At 36.2% G+C, this 26,592-nt stretch overlaps 1 protein-coding gene across 2 annotated transcripts in view; it reads right to left on the bottom strand.

Moving 5' to 3' along the window:
• Positions 1 to 26,592, bottom strand: part of EML5 (EMAP like 5) — a 155,994-nt gene that overhangs the window by 76,071 nt on the left and 53,331 nt on the right. For both annotated transcript variants that reach the window (XM_063088986.1, XM_063088985.1), the window contains exons 8-14: positions 26,266 to 26,403; positions 12,418 to 12,674; positions 9,212 to 9,424; positions 4,210 to 4,377; positions 3,443 to 3,549; positions 2,696 to 2,814; positions 1,266 to 1,452 (exon numbers count right to left, since the gene is read on the bottom strand). In XM_063088986.1, the coding sequence (XP_062945056.1) occupies positions 1,266 to 1,452; positions 2,696 to 2,814; positions 3,443 to 3,549; positions 4,210 to 4,377; positions 9,212 to 9,424; positions 12,418 to 12,674; positions 26,266 to 26,403 (1,189 nt within the window). The remainder of the gene's footprint in view (positions 1 to 1,265; positions 1,453 to 2,695; positions 2,815 to 3,442; positions 3,550 to 4,209; positions 4,378 to 9,211; positions 9,425 to 12,417; positions 12,675 to 26,265; positions 26,404 to 26,592) is intronic.

The raw sequence follows: 26,592 nt of genomic DNA on the forward strand, positions 1-26,592 counted from the left end.
AGGGTAGAGAAGGAGACAATGGGAGAAAGAAAGAACATGGGAGGCACAAAGGAAGGAAGGAAGTGGGGAGAAAGAAAAAAAAAGGAAGAGTTTACTCTCCTTTCAGGGAAGCTATATAGGATAATGCAAGTTGCCTCCCCTCACCCACCCCAAATATCCTAGAAGGTATATTTACACAGTGTTTAAAGCCAGCCAGACTAAGGGCTTTAGGATTTACTACTAATTAGCTTTTCTACTAATTAGGTTTTACTACTATTTACTACTCAGGGCTTTGGGCTTTACTACTAATTAGAGATCTTGAGCAAATTATTTAATTTCTCTAAACCTAAACTCTCTCATTTGTAAATTGGAGGAAATGATTTTATTCTCATAGGGTTGAATTGAGAATAAAATGAATATACATTAAGAAACCAGTATAGTACTTACACATCATAAGAACTATAAACATCACTCCTTCTCATCCTTCTCTAAGAATACCCATATCAGTGAAGACTTTTCTCAGTGTTTTCTATTTCAATATTTGTACTTTCTACTTTGGTAAACCTAAATGTCACAGAACATATGTTAAATAATTTATTGTATTATTTTAGGTAACTCAACCTAAGAAAACAGATTTCTAATCTCTATGTTCTTTATAATTTTTTACTCACAAATTTAAAAAGCGAATGTCCTGACAGAAAAAAATGAGCCAGATCTCTTAGTTCCAAATTCAAATTAAGATAATAATTGAAACAATAAAACTATAAGGAAAACTGTAGGAAAAAAGTTGGGGTAAATTTTATTTATGATATAAAATAAAATCCCATTCTAAAGAATTCTTCACTCTTTATTTCCAAGAACACGAAAGATATATATATATATTTTTTCCAGGCCCTCTTGTGGATATCGAAATCTGCAGATGCTCAAGTCCCTCATGTAAAATGGTGCAGTATTTGCATATAACCTATGCACATTCTTCTGTGTAGTTTAAATCATCTCTAGATTACTCATAATACATAAGACAATGTAAATGCTATGTAAATAGTTGCTATACTGTATTGTTTGGGAAATAATGACAAGAAAAAAAAGTCTGTACATTTCAATACAGCCATAATTTTTTTTCCCTAATATTTTCTATACATGGTTGGTTAAATCTACAAATGCAGAACACATGGATACATAAGACTGACTGTATATATGAGTATAAAAGTGAAATAACCTAATTTTAAACTCAGTGGTCTAACCTAATCTGGCTTATTGTCACATAGTCTTTCAAAGGAACCTACCTGGCCTGTTGCCACATAGTCTTTCAAAGGATGTATAGCCAAGCAGAGAATATCATCATCATGACCCAGGTAAAAACGCTGTGTGTTCTGTTGTCGATTATAAACGACACCCACTGCTGCCACATGGTACACAATTTCACCAATTTGGGTATAAAACAGATTACTTCGACAGTCATAACCTCTGTAACTAATATAGAAAACAGATCATATAAAATTAATTTTTGACTTTTATCTGATCAATATAGAATATACAGAGAAGAAGTAGAAACCTTTTTGATTGGTCATTTGATTTTCAGTTTTGTAGGATGCTGAACAATTAAAAGAAAATACCACTATCTCAGATCCCATAAACTTTTATGAACTGCTTTGATAACAAATTGCTAAATCCAAGCTATAATACTAAGTGAAAAAAGCAAGGTACACAAAAGTATACACGGTACACAATTTACACAAGTATAATACTAAACTTGTGTACTATAAAACAAAACCAATTGATATTTAATAAGTAAAAGGGTATAGAAAGGAATACATATTTGTATTCATTGTACATGTAAAATTTTTCTGAAAGTAAGTAACAGTGATCATCTGTGGAGGGGAGAAATGACGGCTGGGAGAGCAGAGGTGAGAAGAAGATTTTCAAACTAAATCCTTTTGTATACATTGCTGAAACATGAGAATATAATAGATATTCCAAAAATAAGTTTAAATAACAATTTAAAAACATTATACTCATGCAGGAAAAAGTAACACCATCTTCTTAAAATGGTCAGTATAATTCCATTTATAGCAACCTAGCTTCGCACTTCAAGGAAATCTAATTCATAAAACACGACTGCACAATACTGCCTGTTTTAACACTAGAGGAAAAATACTTTTACTACATAAATCCTTTTTCAAATTCTTGAAAAGTATTACCAGTCGGGCAAGAAAAAATATGCTGGGTGAGGAGTGGGAAAGAACTGGATTGGAAAATCATTGCTGCCAATCAGAAATGTGAGACCTGTATTGCCATAAGTTCTAAGAGAATACAGAAACTGTATTTAACTGAAATTTAAAATATGAAGGCCAAAAAACTCAGGCAAAAAGAAGTCACAATATCATTACTAATTAGACATATTTAGGGGAGATGATTATCTCTTACATCTTATTTTCATTTGTTTAAAGACAAGAGGTCCATTTTCTATAGATATAATACTAAACTTTCATGGGAGTTATTTAATAAACACTTATATAGTGCTTATTATATGCCAGACGATGTTCTAAGTCGCTAACATTGCCTTATTTACTCCTCATCAGATAGGTACTGTTATCTCCATTTTACAGACAGGGAAACAGAGGCATAGAGAGGTTAAGAGACTTGCTCAAAGTCACATAGCTAGTAAGCATGAACCAAAATTCAAACACATAAATGAAAAACAGTTGTTTTATACCCGTGAACAAAGTGTAATCGAATACTATTTCCTGGAGCCCTCTCTCTTCTTTTAGAAGTAGCACTTTTTTGTTTCTCTTTGCACTGTTCTTTAAGCTGAGGTAGATCTTCTTTGTAAACCTTTAAAAAATGTATATAAGTAGGAATATGCTTAAAATATATATTAATACAAACAAACAAGACAGTTTGGGCTGGCTGGTTAGCTCAGTTGGTTAGAGCACAGCCAAAGTCATGAGTTTCGATCCCAGAACCAGCCAGCCACCATAAACAAACAAACAAAATATATCTTAATAAAGGTGCTCATATATTCTTAACACAACTTTCAGAGACTATGATTACTGTTGATGAACTTTAGTGAATGTCTTAAATGAGAAGGTACTTTATGAAATTCACTTCCATAGGAAGAATAAACTAATTCACATTTCTATGTACCACACAAATACATATTTAGCATTCCAGAAAATTTTTATACTTCATAAGAAAATATTTTAAAGGGAATAAATGGGAGTATACTGGGACAAAATTCTGTAGGCAAATAGTATAGAGGAATACTTAGCATATCAAACACTTATTATAAAGGAACATTTTATATTAAAGTGTACTTTAAGGCTTAAAGGGGGAAAACTAAAATAGCCATACATTGCTTGGGAAATTAAAACCACAAATGATAAAAATACATGAGTAATGGAGCAAGATAAAGAAGAAATTAGACTTTTCAGAAAAAAATTATGTGATAATAGAATATTACCTGCCGACGGTAGGTGAGCTGTGTTTCTTGTTCAATTTCAGAATCCAGTTCTGGAACATCAGACAGATCTGAATCTGATTCATCACTATTAGAGTCAGCTAGACTTTCTGTAATTTTTTTAAATGAAATGTTACTTGTTTAAAGAATATTCATTTTCAAAACAGCACTGTAAAATTAATGATTAAGAGTTGACTATGTCAGTTGACATGGAGACAAGCCATAAAACAATCAAATAAAATTACCTATTCAAGTGACACAGATGTCAGTAAACTGTACTACAGATTATCTTCCTCTCCACTCACTGCAAACTCAATAGATCCTTTAAATCCCTTCACTGGCTCCCCAATGACCGCTACATCAAATTTAAATGTCTGTGCAAATATAAGTGAATATAACCTATAATTAACATGAAAAGCAGCTAAAAAATACTATATGCAACATATGAATTGATATTAATTTTTCTGTCAAAAAAACACATAGGAAACCTAAATACCCATCTCCCAGGGAATACATTAAATGTTCTGCTGACATAACTGGTTCTTCATTTGTCATTTGATAGATTAAAATGAAACCAAAAGTACTTTGTATTCCACGTTCTATGACTTCTGATTTTAAACACATAAACCTAACATTTTAATTTGAAATCTCTCCTAACAGATACTGTTAACTTACAAGGCTAGATTACATTTCAATAGTAAAATTGTTATTTGGGGATTACTGAAGAGTTATATGACAGGGAAATTGTTCAGGCAATGTGTACTACTCACCTTGGGGTGCTATGTGAAGAGCATCTTTTAGTTTTCTTTCAGGAATAAATTTCCACTGAAAGACAGAGTGATCTGCTCCACCAATAGAAATAACCCACTGATAATCATGTGACCATCTGACATTAGTTACATGAGCTGAATGGCCAATATATTTTCTAAACTTGGCCCCTATAACAAAAATATATCTTTAAATTGATTTAAAGAATGCCAACACACAAAAATACCATTTCAAATGACAATTTCTAGACATGAACCACTGTGTTGTCCTTCTACTATCTTAATTATGATCAAATGGGAAAAATCCTGATTCAAAATTGGTTGAATGAACAAAACAAAATACTTAGGAATAAATTTAGCCAATAAGGTAAAAGATTTCTACAATGAAAACTATAAAACATTGATGAAAGAAATTGAAGAGGATACAAATAAATAGAAAGATATCCTGTGTTCATGGATTGGAAGAAATAATATTGTTAAAATGTTCATACTACCAAAAGCAACCTACAGCTTTAATATAATCCTTATCAAAGTACCAACGACATTCTTCATGGAAGTAGAAAAAAAATCCTAAAATTTGTATGGAACCACAAAAGACAATTAACAGCCAAAGCAATCTTGAACAAAAAGAACAAAGCTGGAAGGCATCACACTGTATGACTTTAAAATATACTACAAAGCTATCGTAACCAAAACAGCAAGGTACTGGCATAAACACAGACTGCAGACCAATGGAACAGAATATGCAACACAGAAATAAATCCACACACTTATAGCTAACTGATTTTCGACAAAGGCACCAAGAGCACAGACAGGGGAAAGGATAGTCTCTTCAACAAATGGAGCCAGAAAAACTGGATATCTACATGCAGAAGAATGAAACTAGACCATATACAAAATCTCACCATATACAAAAATCAACTCAAAATGGGTTAAAGATTTAAATGTAAGACCCAAAACTATAAAACTGCTAGAAGAAAACATATGGGTTCATGACACTGGTCTGGGCAAGGATTTTTTGGATAAGAACTCAAAAGCACAGGCAACAAAAGCAAAAATAGAGAAATGGGATGGCATCAAACTAAAAAGTTTTGTGCAATGAGGAAAACAATCAACAGGTGAAAAGACAACCTAAAGAATGGGAGCATATATTTGCAAATTACGCATCTGACAAGGGTTAATACCCAGAATATATAAGGAACTCAACAGCAAAAAATAGAAATAATCCAATTAAAAAATGGACAAAAGACCTACATAGATATTCCTCAAAAGAAGATATACAAATGGCTAAAAGGTATATAAAAATGTTCAACATCAGTAAACACATGGAAATGCAAATCAAAACCACAATGAGCTATCACCTCACCCCAATTAGAATGACTACTATTATCAAAAAGACCGAAAATAGCAAATGCTGGCATGAATGTGGAGAAAGAGGAACACTTATACACCATTGGTGGGAATGTAAATTAGTACACCCATTATGGAAAACATTATGGTGGTTCCTCAAAAAATTAAAAATAGAACTACCACATGACCCAGCAATCCCACTACTGGCTATTATCCAAAGGAAATAAAATCAGTATGTTGAGGAGATATACGCATTCCTATGTTTACTGCAGCACTATTCACAATAGCCAAGATATGGAATCACCCTAAGTGTTCATCAATAGATGAATGGATAAAGAAAATGTGACATATATATGCACACAATTCAGCCATGAAAATGAATGAATCCTGTCATTTGCAGCAACATGGATAAACCTGGAGCACATTATGCTAAGTGAAAGAAACCAGGCAACGAAGGACAAATACTGCATGATCTTACTTATTTTAGGAATTTTAAAAAGCTGATCTTACAGAAGTTCAAAGTAGAATAGTAGTTATCTGAGGGTAAGGAAGAAGAGAAGGATGGGGAGAGATTGGTCAATGGGTACAAAATTATAGATAGATAGAAGTAATAAGTTCTGTTGTTCTATTGCACAGTAGGGTGACTATAGCTAACAATACTGTATTATATATTTCAAAATAACTAGAAGAGAGGATTTTGAATGTTCTCACCAAAAAGAAATGATAAATGTTTGAGGTGATAGATAAGCTAATTACCCTGATTTGATTATTGCACAATATATAAATGTATTGAAACATCACACTGTACCCCATAAAAATGTATAATTATTATATGAAAAATAAAATAAAACTTTAAAAATTGTTTGAATGAACAAATGAATAAATATATATCAAGAGATGCATATATTTTCTCTACTGTTTCATAATATACATTCTCTATATCTTCCTTTTGGTATGGGACAACAACTATACATATCCCTGTTAATGTACACTGGATATAATAATGCTTAGCATATTAGTCTGTTTCTATTGCTTATAACAAAATACCTGAAACTAGTAGTCGACAAATGTAAATTAAGACCAGAATGTGACACCATTTACACTAACTAGATTTGCAAAAATGAGAAAGTGTGGCAATGCCAAGTGCTGAAGAGCATGTGAATCAGAGTTTATAAAATTGTATAACTACTTTTAGAAAACAATTTGACATTTTCTTATAAAGTTCAACATTCACATTCTCTATGATCCAGCAATTTCACTTTTAGGTATACACCTTTGAGAAAAGTGCATATAATAAAAAAGACTGGAAATGACCCAAATGTCCACTGACAGAATAAATGTAAAAATAGTAGCATATACTTACAGCACAATATTTCACAGCAGTAAGAAACAAATGCACTAAAGGCACATGCAACAACATGAATGAATCTTAGAAAAACAGCACTGAGTAAAGTCTCCATTATAAATCTGTTTTGTTTGATATTTGTATCATTTTCCCAATAAATTTTCTTCTGGAATCTTAATAAGTATTTTCTTCAAACATAAATTTTCATTTGTCAACAAGAAGAACAAAGAAGGTCTTGTTCATTATTAACAGTGATGGAGGTAGCAGATTAAAGCAACCCTGCCCTCAAATCCCCACTTTCCCCCCACCCCCACCTGCTCACCCTCCACCACTATAGCCCCTGTGCTGTTGCCCGGGAAGAGTCTGTTATTTGAGAGAGATTATGGAGAGAAAGAAGATAATAATAGAAAAAGGGGGGGGGAAAGGTGGTACTGGTGAAATGCTTCGGTTTAGGACTGGAGCTGGGTAAATGTGGAGGAGCATATGATCATTATCTCTGAACTAACGTCAGATATTCTGTTTCAATTACAATGATTCTATAAACATAAACTACTTCTATTATTTAGTATCTTTCCACATTTTGTAAAAGCAGCACTTCTTTAGATATTACTTAAGTGGATATCCAAAATATATTAATACATTAGATACACTTTCCTAACCTTAAGTTGGACTGATAGTACCTTGTTTTTGCATAGAGGATGGAATGTGAAACACTGAGTAGGAGCTATGTCTAAGGTTAAGATCATCGTTACTCTTACTGAAGAATCTAACCAGGCAAGTATCATCTTGAGTCACAATAAAATTTGTTGTGCCTGGTGACTCTTAAATCCTGGCTATGTGGTAGGATCCAGAAATAAAGTAATTGCTAGAGATTTAATGAGCCTTTATTAATGTAGTTAGTATTTCTTATGGAAGCACTTTCACATGGACCTAGGAAGTTGAAAACTCACAGGCAGAGGAATCAACAAATGGCAAAGACAGCGGGATTTTGAACTCACTACTTTACTGTGGAGGCAGGATACAAATACCAGCCTGAGCTTCCAGGAAAACTGGCTTCTTAAGTTTGACATTAGCTGACTACATACCTGAATCAAACTATTTCAGCTGTTTCCATAATCACCTTTAGTAAGTTGTATTTTAATGTCTGTCCTAGAGCTTTTATCAACAAACCAGTGAAAATCATTACTGCACCTGTTGGAGGTATTGATGCTCTAGGTATCGATGCTCTAGTACACACTCACTGTACCTAATATAAAGCCCCATACTAAAGGAGAGAGTTCTCTGAAAATTAAATCTCAGAAGAAACGACTTTCCAGGAGGAATAAGTATGCTTTTGTCTGTGTGGACACAAAACTATTTTGTGTCCTGCTTTATTTTATTTTTGGTTTCCAGAATCAAATTTGATGTGTGACTATTATCACTTTGTTTATTTGGTTTTAATATTGTATTTCTTCTTATTTAATTTATTTATTACTGATTCTCCATTCATATAATTATCTTAGTACTTGTGGACTTGTTATAAGCTGATTCACATACTTTATGAAACGAGTCATGGAATAAATGAATGAGTACTAATACAGTACTAATACAGAATAATTTCACTCAATTATTCCCAGGTCTATGAACAGAATGATTAATATCATCATATTAGAAGAGATTCAAGAAAAAGAGGTGATACATAAAATATGTAGAAAATAACCATTGATGGGACCTCTTATTTTTCTTATGCTTGTTATAGAAAATAAACAAATGTCAAAACAATATACATATGTTAAGGATTTATGCAAAAACACATCCACACACGAAACCAACCAACCAATAGGTTCCAAACAATGACCTGGGCTTGTGCAGTTAACTGATTCCTCAGAATTCTTGAGAAAAAGACATAAGAAAAATGTCTCCAAAAAGATGTATGTTCAACAAGTTAAATGATTAAAGGTAAAAAGCCATAAGAAAAATATAACCATCATTGTGCAGTCTGGCTATATGAAGCAATTCAGGAAGTGGGAAGAAAAATGTTTCTTTAAAAAGAAAGAGTATGTATAGTCCATTGATAATAATATATAAATTCAAAAATGATTTTCTGATAAAAATCTCATGACCAAAAATAAATGCAAAGATGACAATAATTTTTGAATTAGTAAAATAAAAATTAGCTAATTGTTTATTTTCATGAAACCCTTTACCAATCAGTACACATTTTAAAGAATATAAAATCCTCTTATTTATCTCAAGACTAATTTTTTGCAAGAACATAAAAGTCTTTCATGAGAGAGAGGTTACTTAATAGTATTTTTAAAGAAAAGATACCTTTTCTTAAACATGGATATCGGAATAATTTTATAACTCCATAGTCATCAGCTGTAACTAAAACTTGGCCAGTATAATTTCCATCTACTGAATTTATATCATTGATATCCGAATACTTGGGCCAAATTCCATTCACTTCAAGGCCTGAAACACATGTCCATGAAGCCCAATGAACACCTTTTATTTCTTCTTTACTTGTCACTTCTTTTCCTCCTAAAAATAAATCAGTCTTAATTTAAGAAATTATTTTATTTTATTTTTTCTCAAGTTTAAATTGTACTGATAACATGATAAACACCAAAATTTTAAATATCTTCCCACACCAGTTAAAGGAGAATACATGAATAGGTAGGTAAGTTTAGGTAAAGAGAAGAAAAACTAAATGCAAGGAATTTTTTTAAAAAGCCACTACCAAAATTAAAATGATTCAAGGACATACAGACTTGAATATGATTAGCTTAACAGGTTCACCCATGTAAAGAATAAAATGGAATCCTATCAAAATCATGATACATATTAATCACAACAGCGTAACTTATCCGAAAATGCAAAAGCTGTGAGAAAGTGGCAAATCAGACATTAAAAAAGAAACCTAAGGTATAGAGTTGAGGAAAAAAGAGAGAACTGGAATAGATCAAGAAGGATGAATAAGAGGGCAGTAATATTTGCATATTTACATTACATAAGAAAACCTTGGATTCAGAAAATCTTCATTACATATAGAGTATTAATGAAGAATTTTAAGGGAGATGCATTAATTTAATTATACAGCTAGTCTATTTAATAAGTTTGTGGAAGATAATGATTAATTCACTAAACATCACAATAAATAGGTACTAAGAGGTAATATTTTGTTACTCTTCTCTTTTCAAATCTTTGATGGGAACTTGGTTTTTCAAACTTAGTTTACTGGGTATATTATTAATATTTGCAAAACTTATTTGAGCTAGCCACAAAAAAGCAATTTATGGTCACATATTTATAGCAACTATATTTAGTAAATTAGTTCCGCCCACAAAAATGGCATTTTGACTCTCTAATATACAGTGGGACTTTACCATATACTACTCACATGGTATGGAATTCCATATAAAGTGAGTCTGTCTTAGATCTTCCAAGCAAAGGAGTTTTAATTAAGAACCAAAATTATATAGAACAGTGATTTACAGGGGCTGGGGAAGGTGGAGGGGATGGAGAGATTGTCAAAGGATACAAAGTTTCAGTTACGCAGGATGAATAAATTCTACAGATCTAATGTACAGCATGTTGACTATAGTTAATACCATATTACTGTACAGTATACTTGAAATTTGCTAAGAGAGTAGATCTTAAAAGTTCTCACCATATATATAAAAAAGGTAACTATGCGAAAGTATGAATATGTTAGTTAGCTTGATGTGGAAGTCACTTTATAACATATATATATATATATACACACACACACATATCAAAACATCATGTTATACACCATAAATATATACAATTTTAATGTCATTTGTACCTCAATAAAGCTGGGAGAAAACAAACAAAAAGAATTTTAATATAATAGGGCAGCTTTACAGGAAAAACCACAATGCCTGAAATATTAGCTCATCTCTTCTTTGATTTCCTATAATCAATTGTAACTTACATTCTGCTTCCAGTGAAATTCTAAAATATTGTATAGGCAAGTTCTGGTCAAGATGGCAGAAAAGATGGTCCCCAGCATCACTCTCTCCCACAAATCAACCAATTTACAACTATTAAAAAGCAACAACAACTAAGCTGGGACCGCAAGAGATCAGGGGAAGAGGAGGAGAGACATATGGAGTGCATGAAGGCAAGAAAAGCCATGATAAGAGAAAGAATCCTTCTGACCGTTTCAAGCCCCAAACTTCTCGAGCCCTGGCCACTTCAGGCTGGAGCTGTTAAGTGCAGGAAGCAGAAGCTGGCAAAAGCTGCAGCTATGCCCTTCAGACAAAGTTGCTCGGAGGCTTCAGGGAGAAGAGGCTTTTGGTGGCCTCCAGGCCAGCAATACTACTGACAGGGCTTCTGTGGACCCATATAGGAGCAAAAAGGCACAACAACTGAAAAAAAGGAGTCACTTAGAGGCTGGTGAGTCATCGCAAGGGACTGGCGCACCTCTTTTCCAATGGGAATTGTTTGGAGCATGGGCAGTGGGGGAGACGAGCCCACCAGGAGAACACTGGGGCACAGCAAGAATAGCTCATCTGCCCCCCAATCAGCCCAGGACCACTTAGTGGAGTCTGGTCAGGAATACAGAACTGCAGAGGGTGCAGTTTGATGAAAAGACTCAGGCCCACACCAGAGTTTCTACACAACCCAGGTGTACCAGATGTCACGAGACCTGGAAGTACCTATAAAGTCAACCTTTAAAATCTAAGTTGTACAAAAAGCCTTCTTCAGGGAATCCACAGCAAAACAACAGTTTAGCTCAACCACAGAGCTCAAGTACTGGTCCTCACAGGAAGTTCTTCTATGTTAGTAGTAAGCAAAGAACAACAAATAGTTCCAGTGCAGAGTATAAGTGGTGGGAACAGCAAATAATCCAACACAAAACTGAAAGAAAAAATAAAATACCCACAGACCAGAGACAAAGTTTGATATTAACTAGTAAAGATCTCACATCATCAAAGAACACATATAAAACATACAAGGACCAGAAGTCTCCTGGGCTACCAAGCCAGGGAGCGGGGAGGGCTGGGGGCCTCAGCCATGCCCCCCGACACCCACAAACAGCCCAGTGATGGACGACCACCAAGCTGCTGCAGGAAACACCCTGGGCTCTCCCAAGTCAGGGCTGTTGGGGGCGAGGGCTTCAGACACACCCCCCGACATCTGCATTCAACCCAGCAATGACCAAGACACCACTGGAAGCTCTCTGGTGTCCCCTGCAGGAATGAGTAGGGTGCCACAGGCCTTAACCCGCTCCTCCTCCTTCCTCCTTCTCCACCCTATTTCCTTCCTTCTTCCCTTCTCCTCCTCCCCCACAACTGCTCTGCAACAACATCATAGAATGTAAAAAAATAATATTAATAAACTTTAAAAATAAAGCTGTAAAACCACATACACACAGACAAAACTCCCCCCCCAGCTTTGTTGAGATACAATTGACAAATAAAAAGTGCATATATTTAAAAGTAAATAAAATATTGCATAGGCACTAAAATCTATAAACTGTATATAGTTTACTCAAATTTTTTTACCTGGCATTCTATAAAAAAGTCTTTTCCCATTTCCATCATTTGTCTGTAAATATCTAGTGTCTGAGGACCAGTCCAGATGAGTGATGAAACTAAGTGATCCAACACATTCACCAACTTTTTTATAACGCTGAGCAACTCCATAAACATCAACTGAGCTGTCATTGCATCCAACAGCAAGGTAAGTTCCATCTGGTGAATATTTTAACTCATGAATTGCCTCCTTCCTATCTTTAATATGTACGACTTCCGTCATATCTCTGTTAAAAAGAAAAAATGAGACCATATGAACAAAAGTCACTACAGAATTAATTCTGTTTCCCAATGTGTCTAAAATGACTGTGAAGCTGGATCGAGTATTTATAAACCATAAAATTAATGTAAATAAAACAAGTAATATTAGTTAAGGAATAATTATTTTGCTGAACAGAAATATATTTGGACAATACATACCAGATATAGAGAAAAATTCAGCACCATGCTAACCAACTGAACTAGTTGGCCAACCCTGAAATTTGGTTTTTAAGTTACTTTATTTTTAAGTAGTTTAGAGATTGATACTAAATTTCTGGAGTCATACCATAAAGAAAATAAAGTCATAGGTTTTTTATGAACAAGAGAAGTTCTTTGTAAACATTTAGTTTATGAAAAATGTTTAATTATAAACAGTATAATTTTCAAACAAATTTTTGTAATGAGCCAAATGTGCAAAATTACATTTGGGAAATAAAGGAGGAATTGGTCTATATTACTTCAGTAATACATTTGAATGTATATCTTTATGTAGCAATCACTAATTATTTTTATTTAAACCTCTTTGACCTTTTTAAGCAGAACAAAAATTCCTCCCAGTTAGGGACCATGTTGACCAGTGAAGTTAAACATTTCTTTCAATGATGCCTTATAACTGAGTTTCCAAAATAATACAGGTATTGGTAACAGCCATAAAAAAGGATATACACTTAGTTTAATACCACTGAGTTCCCAAAGTCTGTGGAGTTGGTGGGGAGGAGGAGAAGTAGGGGAGAGGGAGAGGGGGAGATAGAGGGGGTAGAAAGAAGTGAGAATTCCTATTTCCAATTAGTGCTAGGGACTTTTCTCCATATAAATTTTGCATCACCCATCTCAAATGCTCCACATAGGTAATTTCAAAAACAGAAGTTTAAATGAATGCTTCTCAATTTTTAATGTTTCTAAATGGACAATTTAGAGCAATCACTCAAATTTCTTTTTATAACACTGAGTGCTTACTTTGTTTTAGTCACTGGGGATACAAACTTGAACTCACTTTCTACTGTGAGAGATTTAATATAAAGTAATTATGATAAAATGTGATGAGTTCTCAAAAAGAACGTGTGAAGTTCCACAAGAAATACTGAAAGAAGGGTTAAGACTAGACTAAAGGCAGGAATGGGTCAAGGAAGGGTGACAATCCGATTTAAGCATAAAACCCGAGGAGTTGGCTAGGTATAAAAGAGGAGGGAAGGTTTTCCAGTGCTATGGGTAGAATCTGTCCCCCAAAAGTTCATGGGTTGGAAACCTGATCTCCATAGTAACTATGTTAAGAGGGTGGGAAATCTGATTATGATATTTGAAAGGTGGGGCCTTTGAGAGGTGATTGGATTGTGAGGACTGTGCCCTCGTGAATGTATTAATCGATTCACAGAGTAATGAGGTGATGGTTTAATGGGTTGTCATGGGCATAGTTCTAATGACTTTATAAGGAGAGTGAGTGAGAAGGTTAGCTCTCTTGCCATCCTCGCCATGTGATACCCTGTGTCACTATAGAGAATCACCACTCAGAAGATAGGCCTTCACCAGATGTATTCTCTGGACCTTGGACTTCCCCACCTCCAAAACTGTAAGAAATAAATTTCATTTCCTTACACATTACCCAGTTTCAGGTATTATTTTATAAGCAACAGAAATGGACTAATACCTCCAGGAAGACAAAATAGTATGAGCCAAGGCATGGAAGTATGCAAGTATATGGTACATTTGAAGAATAGTGAATAACGTAATGTGGATACAAAAGTAAGTGGGTAAAGTAGTGACTTATGGAGTTAAAGAAATAAATTAAGGACAATTTGTAATCGATTTGATATGTTGCCAAGGAGTTTGCTCTTTATCATGATGTTAATCATATAAAGAAAGAGATGAAAATCAGCTCATTAATTGAAAATGTGGACCATAACAAAATAAATGAAGAAAAAACAGTATATGTGACAGAGAGTACTGGCAATTCAATAAAAATACATTTCCCTTTCTTCCTAGATTGAATTTTCCAGTCTCCTTTGCAGTTAGTTTAGCCATGTGCCTCACTTTAACCAAAGATGTGGGAATGGAAATGATTGAGCCATTTCCAACCAGGCATACCCCCTTCAAACACTACTGCCCCTTCTGCTGGCTAGATGTAGATGTCTAAGATTATGGGCCTCAGGGTGTGATAAAGCCACAACAAAATAAAAGGAGCCTGGGTCTTTGAGATATCTGGGGAAGGAAAGCTACTCACTGACTTCTAACTGTTACATGTTTAAGAATTAATTTTCAGCTGTATTTGAGCCACTATACTGGAGGCCTATTAATTGCTGTAGTTAGAGATTATCCTAACCAATATAGCGTTAGAAATATAAATGTAAAAGGACCCCCAAGATGGATCCAAGATTATAACATTTAAAGCTTTTGTACTTTTTAAAAAAGTTTTCCTGGTCAACATCACTTTTGCCTTAGACACTGAAACTTGCAAGGTCCTCTTCCTAAGACTCACGGCCATCTCGACCTTTACACCAATGACCTCTTCCTTTGAGTTATAATTAAACCCATGTACCTTATTCTCCTTTTCTCCATTATCTATGCATCCAATCATCTATGTCTGTATGGAGCTAAACTTAACAGAACATCTAAGATACTATTTGATAGCTTTTACTTTTTATAAGCCTCCTTTATTAAAGATATTATAATTATAATCTTCTTCACAACCCTTAATTAAAATACTTCTGACTAATTCTTCAGAATCATTTTGCTATTTTTTTTATAGCATTTTTGTTATACAGATTTAACTCCTCCCAATTAATGAGAAAATTAGTAGGGCTTATGTCCCAGGTTTTCTCTCACCATGCCCCCTGTCCACCAACATACACATACATGTGCACACATGCACACACACACAGACAGTAGAAAACAGTAGTAGTGGAGAGATTCTAGTTGACTGATTGGTTTTATAGTACACATTACGTTGCTAAGTCAACATTACTAATTATATGACTACAATCTCTCATGAAGAAATTTCTCTGACAAATTTAAAAGGAGGTTATTAGATGAAAATATGTTAATTTTTTAAAAATTCTGAATTAAGTCTTCTGAGAAACTGATATGCTATGGTTTCTTTAAGAAGCAGGGGAAGGCTAAAACCTGGGAATACTCAACAGTTTCTAATATATCATAAAGTAATGGTACACAACACTGATCAGAGCATATTACAGAAGAATTACTCCTAGCTGAGTGAGTCAGGGGAGATATACCAAAGGAAGTAGAGTCGATATCTATGATGTCTCAACTTAATTCTGAGAAATGAATGGGACTTATCTCAGCAGAAGACAGGAACTGGGTAATAAAAGACCCATGTTCCAGCAGAGATAACACTATATGAAAGAGCTGATGGCAAGAGAATGTATTCAAGTTCACCTTGAGAAGGTCAGTGTAGTTGTACTGATAAAATTGAGGGGCTTTGGTGTGAGTTGAGTCTGATGAGGGAGGCTGAAGGAAAATCATGAAAGGACTTATAGATCTTGTTAAGATTTTTGGCCTTAATTCATGAGTTTAAGCTAGGGTAGGATATACCAATTAGATCACTGATCTGAAAAGTAAAAAACAAATGAAAGGATTATAATAGTAGGATCAAGTCCAATTCGAAGGTTACTGCAGATAGTGGGCTCTCAGACTTCATAAAGAAGTGAGCTGATTTAAAACATATACTATTATATAATCTATGCTATTATGAATATGTAATATTCATAACATGAATATTATAATATGTAATATATATTATATGTTAAAGATATAATTCTGATCCTATTCACAAATCTCAATTAAAAGTTTCCTAGAAAATTCATCATGCAAACAAAATCAACAGGACATGGTGATGTATTAGAGATGGTGAGTTGAGAGAGAGATAACTGTGTGGACTAGAATTGCCCAGCGCACGATCCTCCCACAGAAAGGGATCAGAGCAAGGAAAGTAGAGCTAAATACGGGGGAGAACATCAGTAGGAGAGCATGAAAGGGCAGGGGAGCCTGGTAAGGACCCTGTGGAGCACAAAAAAACAAGCAGAGTGGTATAGAGAAGAAAGAGGCACATGGCTTCAGCCTCAGCTGCTGCCAATCTGCCAAACCAGGATTAGCCATGAGGAATTCTCCCTTGCAGTAGAATCTGCTCAGCCATGAGCACTTCCCAGCAGTAACCGTCCACCTGCTCCTGCCCCACCCTGCCTCCACCACCACTGTGGTTGCCTGTGCCATTATCTAGTCCCAGAGCTGTGGCCCTTCTCCCTCCACAGGAGCTCACCCTATGCAGTGTACCTCACTGCATGGCCCACATTGCTCATGTGGCACTGGCCCTCTTCTCAGCTCCAGCCTTCCAGCCACCTGAATGCCCCAGCTGCCCACATGACTCCAACCATCCGCCCACCAACACAGCCCCACCCGCCCACCTGGGCCCAGCCATCTAGCCGCCCTTGCAGTCCCAACCACCTGGCCTCCAATGTGGCTCCACCTGCCCACATTACCCCAACTGCCCAACCACCTGTGCAACCCCACCCATCCACACAGTGCCAACCACCCTAGCTTCCCATGAAGCCCCAGACATCCAGTTGCTCACACGGTTTCAGCTGCCACAGCCACCTGCATGGCCCCACTCTCACACATGGGCCCAGCCATCCAGCCACTGTGTGGCCCCAGTTGCCCCAGCTGCCCATATGGACCCCACACACCTGTATGGGCCCAGCTTCATATACAGACCCAGTCACAGACATAGCTGCCAGCATCCCCTGGAAATACTGAGACTACCCAGAACTGTTGGCTCTACCTAAAACACCTGAGTCTACCCAGAACAACTGAAACTACTAAGTCTACTCGAAGCCAAAACTAAAACACCCCACCCAACGGGCGATATATAATGGTGGGTGTTTTAGTTTTGGCTCTGGGTAGACTCAGTAGTTTCAGTTGTTCTGGTACACTCAGTAGTTTCTCTATAGGAGGAAGTCTTTCTCCTCAAAGGCCACCCCACAGTAATAGAAGAAACAATCACCAGATGACTAGGCATCAACATAGGGATACTAGAAATATGAAAAAACAAAAACAAAAACAAAAACAAGAAAATATGATATCACTAATGGAACACTATAATACTCAAATACCAGATCCCTACAACAGGAAATCCTTGATGTGTCTGAAAAGCAATTCTGAGTGACAAAATTAAAGAAACTCAGTGAGATACAAGAAGTCTCAGACAACACAATGAAATGAGAAAATCAATTTAGGACATGAAGGAGGAAATTTACAAAGAAATAAATATTATAAAAAAGAATATAGCATAACTCCTGAAACTGAAAGACTCATTTGATGAAATAAAAACTACAATTGAGAGTGTAAGCAGCAGTCTAGAGCAAGTGGAAGAAAGAATTTCTGATCTTGAAGGCAGTCTTTTACAAACAACCCAAGCAGACAAAAAAGAAAGAAAAAAGAATTTTAAAAAATGTGAAGAAAATCTAAGAGAGCTAGCAGACAATCTTAAGTGCACAAACATCTGAATAATGGGTTTTCCAGAAGGGGAGGAGAAAGGAAAAGGCATTGAAAACATACTCAATGAAATAAAGGCAAAAAAATTTCCCAGGTATTGGTATGGATACAGACTTCCAAGATCCAAGAGGCTCAAAGACCCCCCCAAATAGATTCAATCCAAAAAGGTCCTCTCTGAGACACATTTTAGTCAAACTGTCAAAAGTCAAAGAGGGAATCCTACAAACAAGAGAAAAGCACCAAGGCACCTATAAGGGAGCCCCATCAGACTAACAGCAGATTTCTCAGCAGAAACCCTATAGTTCAGAAGAGAATGGGACAATATATTCAAAATACTAAAAGAAAAAAACTGCTAGCAAAGAATACTATACCTGGCAAGGCTATCCTTCAGAAACGAAGGGGAAATAGTGTTTTCCCCAGACAAACAAAAACTGCAAGAGTCCACCACCACACAACCAACTCTATTTCTTAAGGGAGTCTTGCACCTGGAACCCAAAAAATTATAATCACCACCATGAATATTGGAGAAAGAGCAAAGACCACAGGTACAACAGATATGCAAATGAGAAGGAGAAAGAAACTATACCACTTCAAAAAAACAATGAACACCAAAGACAAACAATAAAAGAGAAAAAAAGGAATGAAAGATATTTAAATCAACTATAAGAAAAGCAATTAAATGTCAGGAGCAAGACAATACCTTTCAATAAAAACCCTAAATGTAAATAGATTAAATTTCCCACTCCAAAGACACAGACTGGCTGATTGGATTAAAACACTAGACCCAACTATATGCTGTCTACAAGAGACTCACCTTACCTGTAAAAACATACACAAACTAATAGTGAAGGGATGGAAAAAGATATACTACACAAATGGAAATCAAAAATGAGCAGAAGTAGCTATTCTTACATCAGATAAAATTGACTTTAAGCCAAAAACCATAAGAAGAGACAAAGAAGGCCATTATATAGTGATAAAGGGATCTATTAAGCAAAAAGATGACAATCATAACTATATATGCACCTAACATCGGAGCACCCAGATATATAAAGCAAACACCTAAAGAAAGAGATAGACCCCAATACTATAATAGTTGGGGTCCTCAACACCCCTCTCTCAACAATGGTCAGATCATCTAGGCAACAAATCAACAGAGAAACAGAGGATTTAAACCACACTTTAGATGAATTGGACTTGGCAGACATCTAAAGAACATTTCATCTTATAATCACAGAATATACACTCTTCTCATCAGCACATGGAACATTCAAGAAACTTTTCAGACTACAACTAGAAATCAATAACAAGTGAAACTCTGGAAACTATACAAATACATGGAAATTAAACAACATGCTCCTGAATAATCTGTAGGTCCTGTAAGAAATTAAATAGGAAATAAAAAAATTTCTTTAAACTAATGAAAATAAAGACACATCATACCAAAACCTGTGGGATATTGCAAAAGCAGTACTAAGATGAAAGGTTATTGCAATAAATGCTGACACCAAAAAAAAAAAAAATGGAAAAAATTTTAAAAAACAACCTAATGCTACACCTCAAAGAACTAGAAAAACAAGAATAATCCAACCCCCAAATTGCAGATGAAAAGAAATAATTAAGATCAGAGCAGAACTAAATGAGAGACCCAAAAAATGTTAGCAAAAAATCAATGAAACAAAAAGTTGGTTTTTTGAGAAGATAAAATAGACAAAATAGCTATGGTAACTAAAAAAAGAAGAGAGAAGACCCAAATAACAAAAATCAGAAATTAAAAAGGAGACATTACAACTGATACCACAGAAATACAAAAAATCATGAGACTATTATAAACAACTATATGCCAACAAATTTGGAAACCTGGGGGAAATGGATAAATTTCTGGACACATACAAATTACCAAGACTGAACCAAGAAGACACAGAAAACCTGAACAGACCACTAACAAGCAACAAGATTGAAGCCATAATCAGCTGTCTCTCAGCAAAGAAAAGCCCAGGATTGGATGGCTTTACTGCTGAATTTTACCAATCCTCTGAAGAGAAATTAATACCAATTCTCTTCAAACAACTCAAAAAAATCAAAACAGAGGCCATTCTCCCGAACTCACTCTATGAGGCCAGAATCACCCTGATACCAAAATCAGACAAAGATATGACAGAAAAAGGAAACTACAGGCCAATATTTTTGATGAACATAGACACAAAAGTCCTCAAAATATTAGCAAACAGAATATAGAAACACATCAAGAAAATCATACATCACAATCAAGTGGAATTCATCTAAGGGATGCAAGGATAGTTCAACATATAAAAGTCAATAAATGTGATACAACGCATCAACAAAATCAACAAAAACCATATGATTGTGTCAATAGATGCAGAAAAAGCATTTGACAAAATTCAACATCCTTTCATGATAAAGACTCTCGGTAAAGAAGGTATAGAAGGAAAATATCTCAACACAATAAAAGCCATATATGACAAACCCACTGCCAATATCATCCTGAATAGGATGGCTTCAGTTACCACCCATAGACAGATGAACTCACATGCACAGCTTCAGCTCTGATCTCTCCTCTAAACTCTAGCCTTACATATCCAGTTACTTATTTAACATTACTTGTATGTCTCTAGGCATCTCCAACTTAGTGTATCCAAAACTGAACTCATGATTCTCCCTCTCAAATTGATCTTCTGTCTATGGGCCCTATCCTAGTGAATGCCACCATTGCTTGTATTCTTGTACAAGCCAAAAACCTAGGAGTTACCCTTGATACCTCTCTCTCCTTTTTTTTTAAGTTTGTTTGTTTTATTGAAACATAATTGTACACGTCTGTGAAGTACAGAGTTTCATCGTATCAATACCTATGTGCAATATGTGATCCTCTGTATCCCACAAATATGTATAATCAATTAAGTTTCAATAAAAAATAAAATAAAAACTAAAGAACCAAAAAAATCAACCAACCAAATAAAAAACCCCACAAAAAACAAAGTGTCACATATATACATATATATTTAACATTTTTTAATCACAATGAAAAGAGATATTTTAGGAAGATATTGTGTTTTGTCCTGGCACAACACCTTATATCCTAATTTAAAGAATCAGTATGTTCAATTCTAATCCAACTCCAACCATAATAATCACTTCTTGTGAGGATACTTTAGTACTGCTATACTAATGAATCCTGCTTTACCTATGGAGAATACAAAGCAAACCAAGAAGAAAGAGTGACCAGGTAAATTCAGAAGGATTAAGAATATTTCGTAGGGTTAGAATTTTGTTGTTAAATCTATAAAGGTATTTAGATTTGGAATAACCATCCAATTATCCCATTAGCAATGTTGGATTCAGTTGCTAAAATATAGCCTTACTATCCAGTTTATTGCATATAATAATTGAAAGGACAAGTAAATTATAAGTTAAAATAATAATAATCACTACTTTTTAAATGAATATCAGCTAAAATATGATAGTAATACTTAGGTGTTTTACACACATCTTAAATTCTTGTAAAACCACTATAAGTTAGCATCCCAATTCTAACATTCTAATACTTTCACTTCTTATAAACAAGGAAAAATAAAGCTGATCACAAACACAAATTATTATTCATAAGTAATGTCCAATTGTTCCTGTGTATGATTTCTCACCTGCAAAACTGAAGAGCAGCCTCCAAAGAAATTAAACAACCAATGAGAAGAACAGATGTTCAATCTTAGATGATTATGGTTACAGACATTCTAGAATAAATGACCAAATCAATGCCAAAATTATAATAGTCCTGAGAGCCTAACATGGACGTTTCATAGTCTTTCATCTCAGTTTAAGAAGCTGTTTTGGCAAGACAAAACAAGGCAACTGTACATATATATAGGCTCTTGGAAAAAAGCTTTAATATTTAAATTTTATATAGTTAAAATGTAGTTTAAAAAAATAGTTTAAGAATTCCACTTGTACAAAGTACCTAAATTAGGTCTGCATCCAGCACAGGGATGACTGAGCTGCCGCCAGAAGCCCTTGGGGCTCCTGAACCAGGGTGGGGGGCCTGAGGGCCTTGGCCACACCTCTCCATCACCTACATACAGCCCAGCAGCAACCTGAGCCAGGGTGTGGGTGGGGCCGAGGGCCTCAGTAACCAGGCCAGCAAAAGAGCCAGCTGTGGGCTAGCCCCTACACTTCCCTCTCCCCTCTCCTCCCACTCTCACCCCTCTTTCCCCTTTCCCCTACCCCCTACTGTTCCGTGACAACAACTTAGAATGTTAAAAAGTAATAATTAATGAATTAATTTAAAAAAATAAAATACCTAGTCAAATTCTCTCTTTTACAGGGATGGAAAGTAGAACAGTATTTAGCAGGGGCTAGGGGGAGGGAGAATAGGGAGTTGTTTAATGGGTACCAAGTTTCATTTTGGGAAGATAAAGTTCTGGAGATAAATGGTGGTGACAGTTGTACAACAATATGAGCAGACCTAATGTCACTGAACTGTATTTAAAAATGGTTGAGGCTTCCAGTCAAGATGATGGAATAGACGGTCACCAGTATCTCTATTCCACAAATCAGCCAATTTACAACTATTAAAAAGCAGCTACAGCCAAGCTGGGGCCACTAGAACTCAGAGAAAGAGGAGGAGAGACCTATGCAGCTCATGAAGGTAGGAGAAACCACAATGAGAGAAAGAAAGGGTCGCTCCCAGCATTTTGAATCCTGGTCCCTTCCAGGCTGGAGCTGGTGAGCACACAGAACAAGAGCTGACAAAAGCTGTGCCCTTCCTATGAAGCTGCTTGGAGGTGGCAGGGGAGAGTAGGGCCTTGGTAGCCCTCAGGCCAGCAGGACCACTAACAGGGTTTCCGTGAAACCATATAGGAGTGAGGAGCCACAGCAACTGAAAAAAGGAGCCATCTGGAGGCCAGTGACTCATCACAAGGGACTGGTGAACAGCCTGTTCCATGGGTAGTGTTTGGGGTGCAGGTGGTGAGGAGACAGGCCCACTAGCAGAAAACTGGGACACAGCATGGACAGCTGATCTGCCCCCAATCGGTACAGGACCACTCTGTGGAGAATGGTGAGGAATATAGAACGAAGTGGGAATAGTTTGCTGAAAAGACTCAGGTCCAGACCAGAGTTTCTACACAACCCAGGTGTACTGGATCTCACGAGACCTGGAAGTACTTACAAAGTCAACCATTAAAGCCTAAACTGCACAAAAAGCCTTCCCCAGGGAATCAGCAGCAAAGCAACAATTTAGCTCAACCACAGGGCTCAAGTGCTGGTCCCCACAGGAAGTTCCTCCATTTTAGAAGTAAGCAAAAGGCAACAAATTAGTTCCACTGCAGAGTTTAAGTGGTAGAAACAGCAAATAATCTAACACAGAACTGAAAGAAAAAGTAAAATACCCACAGACCAGAGAGAAAGTTTGAAACTAACCAGTAAAGGTCTCACTTCACCAAAGAATATGTATAAAACCTAGAAGGACTGGAAGCCCCCTGGGCCCCCAAGCCAGGGAGGGCAGAGGGCCTGAGTCCTCAGCAATGACCCCCGACACCCACAACCAGCCCAGTGATGACCACTGAGCTGCTGTAGGAAACACCCTGGGCTCCCAAGCTGGGGCAGTGGGGGGCCGAGGGCTTCAGCCACATCCTCCTGACATCTGCATTCAGCCCAGCAATTACCAAGCCACCACTGGAAGCTCTCTAGTCTCCACTGCAGGAATGAGGTGGGTGCCATGGACCTCAACCATGCCCCCGCCTTCCTCTCTCTCCCTCCCACTCAATTGGTCCACAACAACTTAGAATGTAATAACAGATGGAGCTATGGACCAACTCCTCCTCCCCCCACAACCAGGCACACTGCTGCTGCCACAGGGCCCACCCAGGGTCCTGAGATACGGAGCTGGGGACCGCCCCCTCTCCCGCAACCAGGCAAAGAGCATGCCAAAAACATCACTTCTATGTGTGTGGCACAACACAGCCACCACAACAGCCACAGCTGCCGCGAAAGTGGCTAGATTCCACAACCACTGTGCAGATGGCCCACCAGCCACTGTAGTGTACTGACACAAGGAGAATCACCAGCAGAGACCAAAGAAAAGAAGAGGATGTCTCTCTCCACAAAGCCCATTCCAGAATGATAGAAGAAGCAAATGCTCTATGATAATAGTGGGGGATCTGAACACACCTCTCTGAGCACTGGACAGATCATCTAGGCAACAAACTGACAGAGTAACTATTACTCTTTCAGAAGGAGAGAAGAAATCTAGGGTTATCAGAGGTGGGAGTGGGAGGGAGAGAGGGATGGGGAGAGACTGGATAAGGTGCATAAAGAATAAGTAAAATTTGTAATAATATACATGCTAATAATATTGATTTGATCAACATACGTCAACTCTGAACCCCCAAAATATCTATAATCAATTATGATTCAATAAAAATAAATAAATAAATAAATAAATAAATAAAAAATAAATAAAAGTGGTTGAAATGATTAATTTTATATTATGTATATTTTTCCACAATAAAATACTATTTTAAGAGAAAAATCTCAGACAGGTTTCTAAAACCTGTCTCAGAAAGAGGAGCCAGCACATATAGAAGCTTAGAAGTACATGAGAACATGATGTATACAAAGTATTAAAAGAAGTTTTGTATAGATGAAAGAAAGAGACTGAGGTACAGAGAAATAGCCTGGAGAAATGGGCACTACATACCACATTAAAGATTGTGACTTCATTGTAAGGACAACGCAAGCCCTTTATCATACTTCTAAAAGAAGACAAATGCAAACAAATGCGTTTTAAAAGGAATCACTACCACTCTAGAGTGAAGAAAGGTCTTGGGAGAAGCAAAATAGGGTTAAGGAGACCAGCTAAGAGGCTATTCCACTAATCCAATTAGGAAATAACAGAAACCTGCATAAGAGTACAATGGTGAGAATGGAAGGAAGGAGATTAATTTAAGAACTATTTAGGAAGTAGACTCTCCAGAACTCTGTGATTAACTAGACAAGGGAGGCAAAAGAAAGAAAGAAAATAACAGTTTCTGGATTGGGCAATTGTGTGGAGGGTCCTACCACTCAGAAGAAAGATGAAATAAGTTCTTATCTTTGTGAACATGTGTGAATCTACAGCAAATTTTTTAATGGCATCCTAGAATTCAATTGAATGCACCTATCTATAATTGAACACAAGACACTAACTGCTTTAACAAATTCTTTAAACTTTTCTTAACTACCCAAATAAAAGAAGAGATGTGATGGAGTTTGGTTGTGTTGTCCCCTCCAAAACTCATGTGGAAATTTGATCTCCAATGTGGCAGTGTTGGAAACTGATTGAGTCATGAGGGCAGATCCCTCATGAATGGATTAATGCTCTCCCTGGAGGAGGGGGGAGTAATGAGTGAGTTCTCGCTCTATTAGTTCCCGCAAGAGCTTGTTGCTTTAAAAGACCCTGGCACCTTCTCTCTCTCTCTTGCTTCCTCTCGCCATACGATCTGCTTGTACCCGTCGGCTCCCTGCCACTTTCCACCATGAGTCGAAGCAGTCTGAGGCCCGTGCCAGATGCAGCTGTCCCAGAATTGTAAGCCATGTAAACCTCTTTTCTTTATAAATTACCCAGTTTCAGGTTGTTCTGTTATAGCAACACAAAACGGACTAATACAAGATGTAAGCATTTTTTTAAAGCATAAAGTTGTAAACAAGAACAGTAACAAAAAAGCGTTCACCCATTTTTAATAGCCTCTGTGTTGTTCAGGGGCAGAGGATCATTAACGAAAATCAATACTACAAGGAGAGGAAGTCAGAATCTAAATTTATAGCTCAAAATTTTAATCATTAACCTACTTAACCCTCCAAACTGAGGTTTTTGAGTTTATTTAATTTTCTCACAGTTACTTCTAGAAATATATTTTTATATTTAATGAAACTAATATCTGAAATATATATATATTAACAAGAAGGGGGAGAAAAAAAGGATAGACGGATAAAAATAAGTATTACATACTCTGTCACGCTGAACAGAAAATTACTGTTTTTACTTCTACCCCAATAGCATACCTTACTCTAAGCACAGTGAATGAGCCATCCTTCATTCCAAGGGCAAGATGGATTCCATCTATGTTTATAGCTGCACAACGAATTGGTTCTTCCATATTACACCTTGCTATTAATGCATGATCTACTAGGCTCCATATCCTGTATATTTAATTTAAAAAATAAAGAAGAATAGTCAACTAATACATACTTTAAAAAATAATAATAGACTCTATACCAAGTTTTTGTTAAAATAATCATCTCATTTTAAGTAAGATAAATCTAGATATTTTAACTGTCTGATTGTGGCAAGGAATTCTTATCTATAAAAATAGAAATACTGTTTATGCT

This window comes from Cynocephalus volans, chromosome 3 (genome assembly GCF_027409185.1).
Source record: "Cynocephalus volans isolate mCynVol1 chromosome 3, mCynVol1.pri, whole genome shotgun sequence".
NCBI classification, from domain to species: domain Eukaryota; kingdom Metazoa; phylum Chordata; class Mammalia; order Dermoptera; family Cynocephalidae; genus Cynocephalus; species Cynocephalus volans.